General features: G+C 45.4%; 1 protein-coding gene across 10 annotated transcripts in view; it reads left to right on the top strand.

The window, feature by feature from the left end:
* The window catches only part of CENPE (centromere protein E), a 205,722-nt gene that overhangs the window by 136,385 nt on the left and 51,680 nt on the right, over nucleotides 1-17,657 (top strand). For all 10 annotated transcript variants that reach the window (XM_073571801.1, XM_073571795.1, XM_073571802.1 and 7 more), the window contains 4 exons: nucleotides 362-466; nucleotides 576-848; nucleotides 6,591-6,695; nucleotides 7,932-8,138. In XM_073571801.1, coding sequence (XP_073427902.1) covers nucleotides 362-466; nucleotides 576-848; nucleotides 6,591-6,695; nucleotides 7,932-8,138 — 690 coding nt within the window. The remainder of the gene's footprint in view (nucleotides 1-361; nucleotides 467-575; nucleotides 849-6,590; nucleotides 6,696-7,931; nucleotides 8,139-17,657) is intronic.

Below are 17,657 nucleotides of genomic sequence, written 5' to 3'. Positions count from 1 at the left end.
GCGGTCTCCCCCTTTCTGGCTGGAATACGTCATCTCAAGGCAATTCTAAAGACCTCTCGTGATGTGCAGCACACCCATGAAGCGGAGGCCATTTTATTACATGTGTGGGATGCAGATGGACCTGCCTTGGGATAACGCATCTCCACCAGAGGGATGTCTGATACCAAAGATAAACTACCGCCGTAAGATATAAAGCTATACAGATTTTGTATTTCTGCATTATGTTCAGTAACATCATGAGCTCCTATGAATTAGTAGTGGTTGTTTGAGGCAAATGATCTTGACATGGTGCCTTTAAATACAGCAAGTTGCCTTATGAATTGTGAGCAGTTTCTGAGTCCTCTTGTGTTTTCTTTCTTAGTCTATAGAAACTCAAGATGATCTTAGGAAGGCACAAGACGATCTTTGGCAGCAGATACAGATGGTAGAAGAGCTAACATGTAAAACTGCATCTTTAGAACAAAAGGTATGGTGTCCGTATCAATACTATATCTTCTGTTCATATTCCATAGATATGATATAGCATAGCATCTTTGTGTTTTCCTTTTTTTTTTTTTTTTTTCTCTCTCTACCAGTCGTCTTCAGTTGAGAACCAATTGCAGGAAACTGTTTTGCTTTTGAAGGAAGCCAATAGTGAAAGAGAGATTATTGAGCTGTCAAAGGAGAAACTGCTATTAGAGCGGGAAGATCTTCACAAAGAAATAGAGACCAAAAAACTGGCTCTGGACAAGTGTGAAAAAGAGGGATCAGAAGCTGGCCAAAAAATTTTTGACCTCACCGCACAACTGAAAGCTGCATCCGAGGAGCGGAATAAAATGGAGCTGAGAAATGAAGAATTGCAAAAACTGGTAAAGGAAAAAATGAAGCTAAACTTATTGCAATGTTTTAACCCTTTTGCTACCAGGACAATTTTCACACTTGACTTAAACATCCCCTTCCCTCTCCCCATAAATTGTAGAAAAAAATCAAATTATGCTCCCACACTAATATATCTCCTGAAACACTCTGAAATTGCCACCTCACACTTTGTTTCCAAGGGCACATTAATTCAGTTTTGCATGAAAACATGGGCCCCAATTCAGCCTTTTTTTAAAGAAGCACTCCTCCCATCAACTTTTTTACCCTCTTATTATATTGCAGTCATCATGTTATATAGCACTGTGTACTTACAATTGCCCATTTTACCCTTCTACACTGTTAATCCTTCTGTTTTCTATTAGTTCTATGACATCATTAAAAACTGACTAGCTGAATCCTTCTAAGCTGTGTGCAGAAGCAGGGGGGTCAGCTTTCTCAGTCATGAGTCGCTGCAAAAATCCCTGACGGGGGAGGAAAGGAGCAGCTGAGTCGGGAGTTGAAGAGGGGAATGATAAATGCAGAGAAAAGAGATTTCCGGTTTCTACATGGAGCAGAAAAAAAGAATTAGCTAGGTAGAAAGGCAAAATAAGCAATTGTCAGTACACAGTGCTGTATATTGCATTCAGCATTTTGATGACTTTGGTGCCAAAAATAGCCGCTACCCCAAGACAAAAAAGTAGATTGATATTAAAAAAACAAAAAGTATGACACAAGTATAACTGGAGACTCTCAACTCCTGGGGGAAGGAAAATAAGGCAGTGACCCAAGAAAGTTCAACTTAAATGGATTTATTTGCCAACTTACAAAATTAATCCAAACATTATCATCCGGTTCACAGCTGGAATTCCCTTACTAGTCCATTGCTGTTGGCGACTGCACCCCCATATAGCTCATGGGTGCGGTAATGGCTTTGCTTTAGTTTCTGGCTCTAGTCTGCGTTCAGTCTCACACTGGCATACACAGAGCCTCGGGCTCTGATGCTTTCAAACCAACACTGACACGCCCATCCCTTACCTGAAAGTTTTAAATCATGAACAAGGGCCACTTCTAAGACGCTGCGTGGATGGAGAGAGCCATTCCAGTATTTTCCTACAGATCTCTCCAGAAATAAAAGCACATGTCAGGTTTTGCTAAATCTGTCTTTGTGAAATGGCTTGACCAAGTCCACACTCTTAGTTTGCGTTGTAGCCACAGCTGTGGCTGTACTTATAAAGCTCTCCAGCGGGTACAGTATGGTTCTATGCACATCCTGGGGGACACATAACTGCCCTCGTATATGGTTTCCCTCACATCCCCCACCCCTTCTGTTTAAAGTTGGGGGGTTGAACACTAGTTACCATATAGGGTGCCGGTGACAAGGCATGCATACTTGCTTCCAACTTCCCATCTTGATGTTCCACCAAGAAACATTTTGCAATGACAAAAATCATCTGGTGCCCTTTTGCATTCCTCTCCTTGGCAGATCACAGCCAGACTAGGGGTGAATGGTCTGTTCCCAAGCGGAACTGTCACCCAAGTAAGTAATACCATAGGGATTTTAAGGCCCAGTTAGTGGCCACACACGCTTTCTCCCCTACGCTATAGTTTGTCTCTGCTGGGGTAAGTTTCCTACTCAAGTAGGTGTCTTTATGTTCCTCTTTAGCCTACTTCAGAAATATACGTTTGCATAATAAAACTGTTCCCATAGTTGGGGATGATGAGGACGGGCTGGCCGCACAACGCCAATTTAATGGACTGGAATGCTTCTTCCACCTGAGGTTTCCACGAACCGTGACTGATTTTCTTCTTAAGACATCAGTCAAAGGTGCCGTTCTCCTGGCAAAAATTAGGTATAAACATTTTGTAATATGCGATGATGCCGAGGAGTGATCTTACCTTTTTCGTAGTAAACAGCTGGGGACAATTTTAATTGGCCTTGATTTTGTTTGGCTGTAGGGTTATCAAACCCCAATCACGTACCCCAAGTTACTGGCTTCAAGACCTGTTGCACATTTTTTTGAGTTTGCAAGTCCACTACCACTTTTACCTGGGACATGTGGGTATGCCAGTAGTTACTATAGATAATATCATCAAGGTTCGCTGACACATACTTCTGATGGGGCTCTAAAACTGTGTCCATCAGCCTCTGGAACGTGGCCAGTGCCCCATGTAACCAAAAAGGCATGACATAGTGAAAGAGACCATCTGGCGTAATGAAGGTGGTCTTTTCCTTTGCCAACTGTCAGAAGCATCTTAGAGTAACCATTAGTCATACCAGTGTTGTGAAGTATTGGGCCTGTCCCAGTCTCTCAATCAGCTCATCTACCTAGGGCATTGTATAAAGATCAAATTTTAACGTTTCATGCAATTTCCAGAAGTCCTCACAAAATAGTAACAATATGTTCGGCTTTGGAATCCGTACAATGGGTCTAGCCCACTCACTTTTGGACTCCTCAAGAACTCCTAACTGGAGCATTTGTTTCTCTTCCGCTGCGATGGCTTGCCTTCGGCACATGGTGCAGTTTCATTCGTACCCTAACCTGAGACTCGGTAACCATGCCATGGTGGATTACAGATGTACGAACGGGCAGTTCCAAGAATACGTCCGTATTTTGCACTAATTTCCGAGCCTCCCATCGCTACTGTTTAGAGAGTGTCTCTTATCTTTACCTCATTCCTCGTGTCAGAGGGTCCAAAGTGGGTAAGACTGGAGTCTCGTCTGTAACCATACATTCCCAGTCTTTCCATGCTTTTAACAGATTTACATGATATAGTTGCTTGGGTTTCCATCTTCCTGGGGTGGAAAAAGCAACCTCCTGCTTCTGATATTCCCAAAGCTTGTCATGTATCAAATGACCCTGATTCTTCCCCCCCCCCCCCGTGGGTTTTAACCTGGAAGTGAACAACCCATTGACAAATGTCACTAGGCTCCCTGAATCCAAGAGGGCATCTGCCCGATGTCTGTTGATGTACACCTGACGCAGATGGGGTTCTCAAACTGGGTGTAGACTGTCTGGGCACACACATGGACTGCGAGTTGACTCACCCGGTATCTAGGTCAGCAGTCAGGGGTCAGTTAGCAGCCACATGTCCTATCCCTTGGTACCGCTAGTCCGCGAGACTGCTTTAGGGGAAACTGCAGCAGCCCCCAGAAGAAACCCACGTGAAATGCATGTCGGTGTGGCGTGTGCGGCACTACAGGGCAGCGATGGGTAAGAGCTATCATATGTGCTGACTAAGTTGCACTGGTCCTCTTGATACACTATTGCACTGTCACTTTACATTTTATGGGTTTGGCTATTGACCTCTAGCGTAATATCCTGCGCCTGTGGTGTCGCACATGATCCTTTTCTTGTTGCACCTGTTTTTCCTTGATTTGAAACACTGTCATTTGATATAGATATTACTGTTTTTGAAGTACCTTTTATATATTGAGTTAAATAAAAATACTTTAATTTTTTTTTTTTTTTAACTTTTTGGTGGATTGTTTACTCTCTCTGCTTGTTTACGATATGGTGGGAGTAATTCCAAAGCTGTTACCTTTAGGCTATGTGCACACATTGCGGAATTGCCGCGGGAATTCTGCAACTCCCTGCTGCCGGAAATTCGCTAGAATTCCGCATGTGTAATTCCGGCGTATTTCTCGCGTTTTAACTAGCGTTTTGCAAGTGTAATTAGCTTGCAGAATACTAGCATGACCAACTGATTGATAGGTTGGTCACACTCGTCAAACATAGTGTTTGACTAGTGTGACCAACTTTTTATTATTGAGGCTGCCTATACAGCTTCAGTAGTAAAAAGATATAAAGTTAAAACTAATTAAAAAAAAATGGTGTTATTCTCACCTTCCAGCATCCCGTGCAGCGTCCCTGATCCTCGCGATGCTCCTGGCAAGTTCTGTTCCCAGTGATGCCTTGTGACAATGATCTTTGATGACGTAGCGGTCCGCGACTTTATAAAAGGTCATTGTCGCAAGGCATCACTTGGAACGGGACTTGGTGGGAGCATCGTTGAGGCCTGGGGACGCTGCATGGGACGCCTGAAGGTGAGAATAACACCATTTTTTATTTTAATTCTCTTTTACAGGGATATGGTACCCAGAGCCTGGAGGAGAATTTCCTCTCCTCCAGACCGGTACCATCCGCACATTTTCCTCTTACTTTGCGCATGGTAGCCAAATAGGCCATATGAGCATCTCCCATCAGGAACGGGGCCACGACTTCAGCCCACTGGGAGATCGGCTAACTGTCCCGCTCCGCTTTTCTTTCTAAGGCTAGTTTCACACTAGCGCTTTTGAGCGCAGTGACGGCCTGCGCACGGCCGCCGCTAAGCCCTGACACGCCTCTGCCGGTAGCTCCGCCTACCGGCGCATGACGCTGCATGCGTCCTGCGTCCCCTATCTTTATCACTGGGGGGCGCAGGCTGTGCGCAATATGCGTTTGGCGGCGCATGCGCCTTTTTGACGGTGCGCCGAGCGCAACCAGACTGCAGCAGGTTGCGTTTGGCGCAGGTCGACGCGCCGCCAAACGCATATTGCGCACGGCCTGCGCCCCCAGTGATAAAGATAGGGGACGCATGCAGCGTCATGCGCCGGTAGGCGGAGCTACTGGCGGGGGCGGGGCTTAGCAGCGGCCGTGCGCAGGCCGTCGCTGCGCTCAAAAGCGCTAGTCTGAAACTAGCCTTACACAGTGAGAAAAGCTTCCATGTCGTCCTTCTGTCTAATCTTCCTCAGAGCCGACCGGGCCTCAGGACAGTCGGTGGTGGGGGGCATCTGTCGCAGAACCACAATCTGTTGTAGAATCAGGTTGTTAGTCTGCTGTTGCTGCTGAAACTTCTGCAGCACATTGAGTACCAGCTACTTCAGTAGTTCCTCCATCTCTTATTAAATTGCAGGGTGGCCAGCTTAATCACAGACATGCGGTTTTCTTCGGGGTATGCATCAAATCACACTGCCCACATTCTCCACCATATGTAAGGCAGCGACTTTCACGTTATGTGCAGTAATGAGACAGTGACCCAAGAAAGTTTAGCTTAAATGTATTTATGTTCCAACTTGCAAAATAAATCCTAACATTATCATCCAGTTCACACCCAGAATGTCCATATCAATCTATTAACAACTACACCACCGTAAACTCGCGGGTGCAGTAATGACTTTGCTCTAGTCTCTGGCTCTGGTCTGTGCTCAGTTTCACACACAGGCATGCACAAACTCCTGCTCTGCTTCTTGCAAACCAACACACACACTCAGCCCTTACCTGAAAGTTTAAATGGGAATCATAGACATGGGTTACTCCCAAGACCAAAAGTGGAGTGACAGGTCTGTCCCACTACCTTCCTACAGATCTCTTCAAAAATTAAAGCCCATGTCCTGTGTTCCTAAATCTGACTTCATGAAATAGCTTGACCAAGTCCACACTCACTTTTATTTTGCGTTGTAACCACAGCTGTGGTTGTAATTACAAAGCTCTCCTGTGGGTTCAGTACTCAGTATGTTTCTATGTACATCCTGAGGTCAACTAACAATCGTCGTATACGATTGATCTCACTGCCTCACAGGTCTTGTAGGTGTCTAGGCAAAAATCATCTCACAATCCTCAATTTTATGTAAATCTGGACTATACCTGTAGCCATTCGAGTTACTGAATCAAAAAATGCCCTTCTTAGTTGCAGGGTTGATTAGAAGTGCATCTAAACTCACCACTTTTAGTATAGATAGCCTGATTTTAAGAGCGGCATTTTTCACCCTTCAGTCTACAGAAATCCAAGATAATCTTCAAAAGGCTCAAGGAGAACTTCAGCAGCAGAAGCATAGAGTGGAAAAACTGACAAATGATATTTTGTTGCTTGAAGAAAAGGTATGAATTTCCCCATTGTAAATTGTTGCCATATTTTCAGGGATGTTTCACTTGTTTTCATGTTTTTGTGTGTTTTTTTTTTTTATATCTTTTATCTCCACAAAGTCGTCTTCACTAGAGGGAGAATTACATGAAAAAATTCATATACATGTATATTTTGTAATCTCTGCTTGCAGACCAACTGGGTATTTCTTTAGGGTCTTATAAAACTTAAAGTGAACCTGTCATCAGGTTTGGCCAATAAGAGATACGTCAATCACCTTTCGTCCTCCTTGCTTCGTGTGGATGACGCAACTCCTCAGCACCGCGCTCCTGCGCAGGCGTATTTCACTACCCTGTTGACATCAGAGCAAAGTACTGCGGTGTATAGGTACCGTGAAAGGTCAAAGAGCCCCTGCGCATGCGCACTGCAGTACTTTGCTCTGCCCACAACAGCACAGAGAAGTACGCCTGCGCAGGAGGGCTGTGCCGAGGAGACTGGATGACGAATGGACGCATCATCCACACGAAGCAAGCAGGAGGACTGGGATCGTAAGAAGATGGGAAGAGCTGGCCCAAGATCAGGGATGCCCATCGGACCGGACCGCCCTGCAGGTGATTATAAGAAGTTATTTTTCTTCTCTTGCAGGTCAGTATGGGGGCAGATATACAGCATTATAGCTAGCTGTATATCAGCCCTGAAATGTGATGGTCGTATCTTTTATCGGCCACACCTGGTGACAGGTTCACTTTAACTTAATTGTTCCACTTTCCCCAGAGTTGTCAAAGGGTATATAGGTGTTAAAATAGAACAGCAATTTTAACCCTGTTAGATGACTTGGTCAATAGGACAATAATGGCATCTGAGCAGTCTGACAGAAGGGGAATATTTTCATGTTATGGCTGTAAATAAGTTGTGGTGGTAAAACTGAATTTATTTCAGAATCTCTAATGGAAAAACATTTTTTCTTGGATAATTTGTCTTTTTAGTTGGGTATATAATATCAGTTATTGCTTCATGAATTCCGAGGGGCCACCGTGATCTGCTAAACTGCTTCCTAAATCATTTTTTGATCTATTCTGCTTATTTGGATTATAATATATATAATTCTATAATATAGCTGGGGGTAAAAAATTATTAAAATCCAAGAGCTAGGACTCTGAAAACAAAATGTCCAAATAAGCTGAGAAGGACATCAAGGCTATCCCCAAGATGTCCATTTCCCTTTTTATAGCTTTTTATTAAAAATGTTGCAGAGCACTGAAGAAGGCAACTTGCAAGACATGGAAGCACAGTTTGCATCCTTAAGTAATGAGAAATCAAAGATTGAGGAAAAGCTTCTCCATCTTCAGCAACACATGGAAATTATGACAAATGAAAGCAATGAGCTGAGGGTCACAATTCAGAGTCTGCAGTCAGAAAGGGATCAACTGAAGGAAGACCTTGGAGAGAATGTACAAATGGCAAGTATTGGTTTTTGAACGAACTCCTAATAAAGGTTAGGGGGTTTGTTTACATGTGGGGTTTTCTTTGTTAGTTTTTTCTTTTAAACTATGTAAGCATTTTAATATAGCTGCCTGAGGAGCTTGTGACATTGTATTTTTTTTTTTTTAATCATGATTTTTATTCAGCAAAAATAACAATTACAACTTATACTAAATAGCATACAATTAGGCATTCAGAAAATTGTTATTTTGTTAAATTATGTTAAACAATCTAACCACCACCCCCTCCCCCCGTAGACAGCAATCGATTCGCCTCCCTGTATGTACCCAAAAACAGATTTTGCAATGATACACTAACACTATAATGTACAGCTGGAATAGGAATCTCGCCCAGGAGTCTTTAGGCAACCTCTAATATACCGTATATACTAGGGTATAAGCCAAGCCCCCCCCCCCCCCCCCCCCCCCCAATTTTGCCACAAAAAACTGGGAAAACTTATTGACTCGTGTATAAGCCTAGCTAGGGTGGAAAATGCAGCAGCTACTGGTAAATTTCAAAATAAAAATAGATACCAGTAAAATGAATTGAGACATCAGTGGGTTAAATATTTTTGACTATCCATATTGAATCAGGAGCCCCATATAATGCTTCATACACAGTTGATGGGCCCCATAAGATGCTCCATACAAAATACACTCCAATATAATGCTGCACAAAGGTTAATAATGGCCCCATAAGATGCTCCATAGATTATGCTCCATAGATTATGCCCCATATGCTGCTCCATAGATTATGCCCCATAAGATGGTCCATAGATTATGCCCAATATGCTCCATAGATTATGCCCCATATGCTGCCCCATAAGATGCTCCATAGATTATGCCCCATATGCTGCTCCATAGATTATGCCCCATATGTTGCCCAATATGCTGCTCCATAGATTATGCCCCATATGCTGCCCCATAAAATGTTCCATAGATTATGCCGCCCCATATGCTGCGCCATAGATTATGCCCCATATGCTGCTGCGAATAAAAGAAAATAAAGACATACTCACCTCTCGTCGCTGGGGGGCAGGTGCCGGTGTCTTTAGCAGGCGGGGACACCGGCGCGCTATGGGGGACAGGTGCCCTGAGATATTCACCTGTCCCTGTTATACCGCTGCGCGACGCTCTGTCTGCCAGGTCTCTGCAGTGACTGTTCAGGCAGAGGGCGCACACTAACCACGTCATCTCGCCCTCTGACCTGAACGTCACAGAACAGAGCGGTGCGTGGCGGTGGAACGGGGACAGGTGAATATCGCGTATACTTACCCATCCTGGCGCGATCTCTGTAGCCCCTGCTTCTTTCATGGTCTCCGGCAGCTCTTCCTTCAGCGGTCACGTGGTACCTCATATTCATGACTTTAATGAGCGGTACCACGTGACAGCTGAACACAGGCGCTGGAGACCTTGGAAAGAGCAGGGCTGCTGCAGAGACATGTCAGGAGTGGGTGAGTATGATCTGACACCCCCGCTCCCCCTCCCCTGCCAACCCTTCTTATACTCTAGTATATACGGTAGCTTAAATGTCCATATACCCCCTTTACATTAGCCTCATCCATGATGTCCAAATTTGTTCAAACTTTTTCACAGCATTCCTTCTCCGATGTGTACTTTTTTCTATACGAACTGTATAATCCACTTGCTGAATGTATTCTTTTCTAGAGGGTGGCTCAGCCCTGACCCAACACCTGGCAATTAAAGTAATTTTCTGGCCATGAACAGCAGCCTAGCCACAGCCAACTTCTGTGAGTTAATTCCAATTTCTTCAACGTACCCCAACACACACTAACGGAGGCCTAGGCACTACACATTCATACTTCCCTTCAATCAGACTAATCACCACAACCCAAAAAACTTGTAATCGCGGACATTCCCACAACATATGCAAAGTGCCTGCGCCCTCATTCATACATCTCGGACACTCGGAAGTGCTTCTCACACCAACCCTGTGTAGAAATTCAGGGAAGATCTGTAAGCTCGGTGAATGGTGTACAATTGCGACAACCGACCAGGTTCACTTAATGACAATTTCGGAACATATTCTAATATAGACTTCCAAACTTCATCATCCAATACACCTAATTCTTCCTCCCATTTGTCCCGCACATGGATAGGATGCCGCAGCAAAAGGTAAGTAACAGGTCCTCATAAACCGTGGCAATAACTCCTCTCATGGTCCCCTCCATACAAATATAATCTAACACAATATCTTTCTGCATCCTTAGACCACTTACCCGCCTCTGCTGCCTATAGGCATGCTGGACCCTAATATACAGGAACCTGTCCATATCAGGCACTTGAAATTTTTCTTGCAAGGACTCAAACGACTTAAACTCCTGATTCATAAGTAACTGCGACATATAGCATATCTCCCTATGTGACAAAGCCCTCTGTTCCCCAAGTTTATATAATTCACCCAAGTTGTCATTCATTCAAATGGGGGTATAGATTGTCATTTCAGAGATCTCTCTAATCTTTTTGATATTAGACCATGTCTTCTGCACCAGACCCAGAGTGGGGAACCTCTTACCCAACCGACCAAAACTCCTAGCCTCCAGCCCTTGCACTAAAGGGGCCCTCCAAACCACATACTCAAGCATTGCATGCACTGAACTCCCACCGTCCCATGATGCTAGGAATAAACATACTAGAAATAGGAGGAAACCACTATGGTTAAATAGAGCTGTAAGGGGCGCAATAAGTGCCAAAAAGAAAGTATTTGGAGAATTAAAGCAAATAGGAAGTGATGAGGCATTAAATAAATACAAAGAATCTTTGCTGTAAAAAGCAAATCAAGACAGCAAAGATTGAGACAGAGAGACTCATTGCCAGAGAAAGTAAAAACAATCCCAAAATATTCTTTAACTTCATAAATGGTAAGAAACTAAAAAATGATAGTGTTGGCCCCCTTAAAAATAGTCTGGGTGAAATGGTGGATGAGGAAAAAGCTAATATGCTAAATGACTTTTTCTTTCAACGGTATTTACACAAGAAAATCCCATGGCGGATAACATGATCAGTGATAACAAAAATTCTCCACTAAATGTAACCTGCTTAACCCAGCAGGAAGTATGATGGCGTCTAAAAATCACTAAAATTGACAAATCCCCAGGCCCCGATGGGATACACCCCCGAGTACTGCAGGAATTAAGTACAGTCATAGACCATTATTTTTCATCTTTAAAGATTGCATAATAACAGGGTGTGAGCAATGCCTAGTAAAAGACTGTGAAAAATGAGGATGAATGAACTCATGGAGTTTTACTAGGCATTGCGCCTACTGGCCAGTTTCCTACTCCACACTGATGAGGGGCAATACCCCAAAACAGCTGTCTGTGGATGGATACCATGTTTTGGCATAGGTGGTTTCCTTCATTGGAGACTGCCCTTCCCGTGGTTGTTCCTTCCCGGGGAAAGACCTGGCTAGTCATTGCTTGCGTTGAGAAACATGTGATGGTGTCTCCGTGGCTTGTGTTTTGAATATTCAAAAAGGGGACAAAAGCTGATCTTGGAAATTATAGGCAAGTGAGCTTAACCTCTACTGTGGGTAAAATCTTGGAGGGTTTTCTAAGATACTATTCTGGAGTATCTGAAGAAGAATAACCTCATGACCGAATATCAGCATGGGTTTACTTAAGGAACCTTTCCTTTCAGACTAATCTGATCAGTTTCTGTGAAGAGGTAAGTTCCGGACTGGACCAAGGGAGCGCAGTGGATGATGTAGTGCATATGGACTTTTCAAAAGCTTTTGATACGGTGCCACACAAAAGGTTGATACATAAAATGAGAACAATGGGATAGGGGAAAATATGTGTAAGTGGGTTAAGAAATGGCTTGGGGATAGGAAACAAAGCTTGGTTATTAATGACGCACACTCGGACTGGGTCACGATTAGCAGTGGGGTACCACAGGGGTCAGTATTGGGCCTGCTTCTTTTTAACGTATTTATTAATGACCTTGTGGGGGGCATACAGAGTAGAATTTCAATATTTGCAGATGACCTTAAACTCTGCAGGGTAATCAATACAGAGGAGGAAAATTTTATATTACAGGAAGATTTATGTAAACTAGAAGCTTGGGCTAATAAATGGCAAATGAGCTTTAATGGGGATAAATGTAAGGTCATGCACTTGGGTAGAACAAACAAGATGTATAATTATGTGCTTAATTGTAAAACACTGGGCAAAACTGTCACTGAAAAAGACCTGGGTGTATGGGTGGACAACAAACTCACATTTAGTGGCCAGTGTCAAGCAGCTGCTACAAAGGCAAATAAAATAACAGGATTTTTGGGTTGCTTACCGTAAAATCTGTTTCTCGGAGCCTTCATTGGGGGACACAGAGACCATGGGTGTATGCTGCTGCCACTAGGAGACTGACACTATGCACAAAAAAAGTTAGCTCCTCCTCCGCAGTATACACCCCACCAACCGGCAGGAATTTTCTCAGTTAGTGAGAAAGCAGTAGGAGAAGTAACAGAATAGATTGAAACAGAACAGACAACTCAACTGTACATAAACAACAACATCATAACAGGAGTTGTAGAACATGGGAGGGTGCTGTGTCCCCCAATGAAGGCTCCGAGAAAGATTTTACGGTAAGCAACCGAAAAATCCTGTTTTCTCTATCGCTTCATTGGGGGACACAGAGACCATGGGACGTCCCAAAGCAGTCCCTGGGGAGGGAAAACAAACTTCCATCAGGCCAGCGGACTCACCACCGCTGCCTGCAGGATCCTTCTACCTAGGCTGGCTTCCGCCGAAGCGTAGGTGTGGACCTTGTAGAATTTCACAAACGTGTGAACAGATGACCAGGTTGCAGCTTTGCAAAGTTGCAGCGCGGAAGCTCTGTGGCACACCGCCCAGGAGGCACCCACTGCCCGGGTAGAGTGAGCTCTAATTCCAGGAGGGGCCACTCGATGCTTGATCCGGTAGGCCTCCAAAATTGCCGATCTGATCCAGCGAGCAATAGTAGCTTTGTAGGCCGGCTGACCTTTCCGCGCCGCATCTGGAATGATGAAAAGAGAGTCTGACTTCCTCAAAGGAGTCATTCTAGCTAGGTAGACCTTCATTGCCCTGACCAAGTCCAGCTTGTTCAAGGAGCGCTCCCGAGGGTGAGTTGGACCCGGACAAAAGGACGGGAGAACAATATCCTCATTCAGGTGGAAAGTGGACACCACCTTAGGAAGGAAAGAAGGCGGAGTCCGTAGAACTACCTTGTCCTGGTGGAGCACCAAGAAAGGGGAACGACAAGAAAGGGCCAATTCCGACACGCGCCGGATGGAGGTAACGGCTACTAGGAAGGCTACTTTCCATGAAAGGAGAGATGGGGAAACTTCCCTGAGAGGTTCAAAGGGAGGACCTTGCAGAACCTCGAGAACCAGATTAAGATCCAATGGATGTACGGGCGCACGGTACCGAGGAGCCGCATGAGCCACTCCCTGAAGGAATGTCTTGCCCTGAGGACGGGAGGCCAATGTTTTCTGGAACAAAATGGATAGCGCCGAGACTTGACTTTTTAAAGAGCTGAGGGCAAGGCCCGCATCAAGGCCTGCCTGAAGAAACGGACATGGGCGGAATGTTATTGGCCTTGTACCAAGTGAAATAGGCTTTCCAAGTACGGTAATAAATTTTGGAAGACACTGGCTTTCTGGCCTGGATCATGGTATGAATAACCCGATCAGAAAAACCTGATCGTTTTAGAACCTTGGTCTCAACAGCCACGCCGTCAAATTGAGCAGCCGAGAATTGGAGTGGCAAATCGGGCCCTGAGACAGCAGATCTGCCCTGTCTGGAAGCTTCCAGGGGGCGTCCGCGAGAAGGTTGACGATGTCCGCGAACCAAGACCACCTGGGCCAATTCGGGGCGATGAGGATGACTGGAATTCCTTCTGCTTTGATTTTCTTCAACAGCTTGGGAAGAAGGGGAAGGGGAGGGAACAGGCAGGGGAGCTCGAACTGAGACCAAGGAATGGTCAGAGCGTCGGCGCCCACGGCGAGAGGATCTCGAGCCCTGGATACAAACTGTGGGACTTTCCTGTTGAGGCGAGACGCCAGCAGGTCTATGTCCAGAGTTCCCCAATGACGGCAAAGCTGATGAAATACATCCGGATGTAAGGACCACTCTCCCGCCGTGAGACCCCCGCGGCTGAGAAAATCGGCGGCCCAGTTGTCCACGCCGGGAATGTGCACCACGGATATTGTTGGAACTGAAACATCTGCCGAGTGAAGAATTTTGGACACTTCCGCTAGGGCTGAGGCACTCCGTGTCCCCCCCTGGTTGTTGATATATGCCACTGCTGTGGCAGACTGTCTGAATACGGATTGGCAGGCCCCTGAGAAGTCTCTCCCAGTGAACGAGAGACAGATCGCCCGTATCTCGAGGACGTTGATCGGTAGAGCTGTCTCTAGTCGACCACCGACCCTGAACAGTGTGATTGCGAAATACTGCCCCCCAGCCGAGGAGGCTGGCATCCGTTGTCACAATCTGCCAGTGAATGAGAAGGAATGACCATCCTAGGGCAATGAGAGGTGACGTCTGCCACCAAATGAGGGACTGCCTGACCTGGTATGAAAGGCGAATTGGACGTTCCAGGGAAAGAACAGACCTGTTCCACTGAGACAGGATGGCCTGTTGGAGGGGTCTGGAGTGAAATTGAGCAAAGGGAATCGCGTCTGTCGACGCCACCATCTTTCCTAGAACTTTCATGGTTGTCCGGAGAGATGGAAGTCGTGTGGTCTGCAGCGATCGTACATCTCACTGCAGAGAAACTATCTTCTCCTCTGGGAGAAAAACCCTCGATCGACGAGTGTCGAACAATAGGCCCAGAAACACCAGACGTTGTGTCGGAACAAGGCAGGACTTCTTTTTGTTGACGAGCCACCCAAAATTGGACAGGGTGTCGAGGAGGATGGTAAGACTTTGGCGAGCCTTGTGAAAAGACGGAGCTTTGATCAGAATGTCGTCGAGGTACGGAAAAAGAACGAGACCTCTGATCCTCAACAAGGCCATCAATGCCGCCATGATCTTTGTAAAAACTCTGGGTGCGGTGGCGAGACCGAACGGCAGTGCAACGAACTGGTAGTGGTCCTGGTGAATCGCAAAACGCAGGAATCTCTGATGCCCGGGAACGATGGGAACATGTAGATAGGCATCTTGAATGTCTGTTGAACACATGAACTCCTGCGCCTCCATGGAAGCGATTACCGACCGAAGAGACTCCATCCTGAAATGAAGCAGTCGGACCCTCTTGTTCAGTAACTTGAGATCCAGGATGGGATGAACTGCACCGTCTTTTTTCGGCACTACAAACAGGTTTGAATAAAACCCTGTGAAACGTTCTGATTCGGGAACGGGCAAAATCACCCCGGAACTGAGGTGAGAGGTGATGGATGCAAAGAAACCCGGAACTAAGGCAGGGTCTTTTGGAGGTCGGGACGCGAAGAAACGATCCCGGGGATGAGAAACAAACTATCTTGTATCCTGAGGATACAACTTCCCTGACCCAAGCGTCCTCTACTGAGGCAAGCCAGACGTCTCTGAAGAAAAGGAGTCGACCACCCAGTTGGGAAGGACCCACGGGACTTCGTTGATAGTCTTGCTGATGTGGACCGACCAGATCTGGACCTGGAGGATCTGCCCTGGAATGAGTGAGATCGCCAGGAGCGAGTGGGTCTGAAGGAGACCTTCTTTCTATCCTGGCGTGCCTGCGGCCTCTGTTGGTTAGGCCGAAAGGGCCGAAACTGACGCCTTAGCTGAGGCCTACGAGGCTTGGACTGAGGGAGGAGGGAACTTGGAATCGTAGAGTTGGAAGGGACCTCCTGGGCCATCTGGTCCAACCCTCTGCTCAAAGCAGGATTCGCTAAATCATCCCAGTCAGATGTCTGTCCAGCCTCTGTTTGAAGACTTCCATTGAAGGAGAACTCACCACTTCTCGTGGCAGCCTGTTCCACTCATTGATCACTCTGTCAAAAAGTTTTCTAATATCTAATCTGTGTCTCCTCCCATTCAGTTTAATCCCATTGCTTCTAGTCTTTCCTTGTGCAAATGAGAATAAAGATGATCCTTCTACAATGTGACAGCCCTTTAGATATTTGTAGACAGCTATTAAGTCTCCTCTCAGTCTTCTCTTTTGCAAACTAAACATTCCCAATTCCTGCAACCTTTCCTCATAAGACAGGGTTTGCAGACCGGTCACCATTCTGGTCGCTCTTTTCTGAACTTGCTCCAGTTTGTTGATGTCGTTTTTTTTTAAATGTGGTGCCCAAAACTGGACACAATATTACAGATGAGGTCTGACCAAAGAGGAGTACAGGGAAATAATGACGTCACGTGATCTAGACTGTATGCTTCTGTTAATACATCCTAGAATTGCATTTGCCTTTTTTGCTGCTGCATCACACTGTTGACTCATATTCAGTCTGTGACCTATTAGTATACCCAAGTCTTTTTCACATGTGCTGTTGCTTAGCCCTACTCCTCCCATTCTGTATATGCTTTTTTTCATTTTTATTGCCCAGATGTAGTACTTTGCATTTCTCCCTGTTAAAAACCATTCTGTTAGTTGCTGCCCACTTCTCCAGTTTATTTATATCTTTTTGAATCCTCTCTCTCTTCGCTAGTATTAGCTATCCCGCCTAGCTTTGTGTCATCAGCAAATTTAATCAGTTTACCCTCAATTCCTTCATCTAAATCGTTGATAAAGATGTTGAACAATACAGGGCCCAGGACAGAGCCCTGTGGTACCCCACTTGAGACATTCTTCCAACTGGATGTGCAGCCATTTACGACCACTCTTTGGGTCCGATCACTAAGCCAGTTATGAATCCACCTAACAGTTGCCTTGTCCATTCCATACTTAGTCATTTTTTCAATAATGATTGTATGAGATACTTTGTCAAATGCTTTGCTGAAGTCAAGATAAAATATATCTACAGCATTTCCTTGATCCACCCAATCAGTGATTCCGTCATAGAAGGAAATTAAGTTAGTCTAACATGACTTATTAGTTACAAACCCATGCTGACTCTGTTTAATCACTTCATTCTTATCCAGGTACTGACATACATGTTTAATAATTTGTTCAAAGATCTTTCCTGGTATTGAAGTCAGACTCACCGGCCTATAGTTGCCTGGGTCCACCTTTTCCCCCTGTTTGAAGATAGGAACAACTTGTGCCTCAAGTGGTGTCCTTAATAATCTGGTCCAGCTGGGATCCAAAGAGACACGCTCCCTGAAAAGGCAGATTGGTAAGGGACTTTTTTGAAGACAAATCCGCCTGCCAAGCCTTGAGCCAAATTGTACGCCGAATTGCCATCACGTTGCTGGACGCCTGAGCCGCGCAAGATGCGGCATCCAAGGAGGCAGAGAGCAGATAATCCCCTGCATGGGAGATCTGGTTAGCCAGTTCGGCCAATTGCTCCGGTTGGGCTTTATCTAGGATGCCCTTGCGGAGATCCTCCGCCCAAGTAGCTATGGCTTTTGCTACCCAAGA

This window comes from Dendrobates tinctorius, unplaced genomic scaffold, assembly GCF_039654945.1.
Source record: "Dendrobates tinctorius isolate UK_male_01 unplaced genomic scaffold, ASM3965494v1 ptg000030l, whole genome shotgun sequence".
NCBI classification, from domain to species: Eukaryota; Metazoa; Chordata; class Amphibia; order Anura; family Dendrobatidae; genus Dendrobates; species Dendrobates tinctorius.
The sequence above is the reverse complement of the archived record's forward strand: the minus strand, read 5'-3'. Positions and strand labels throughout refer to the sequence as shown.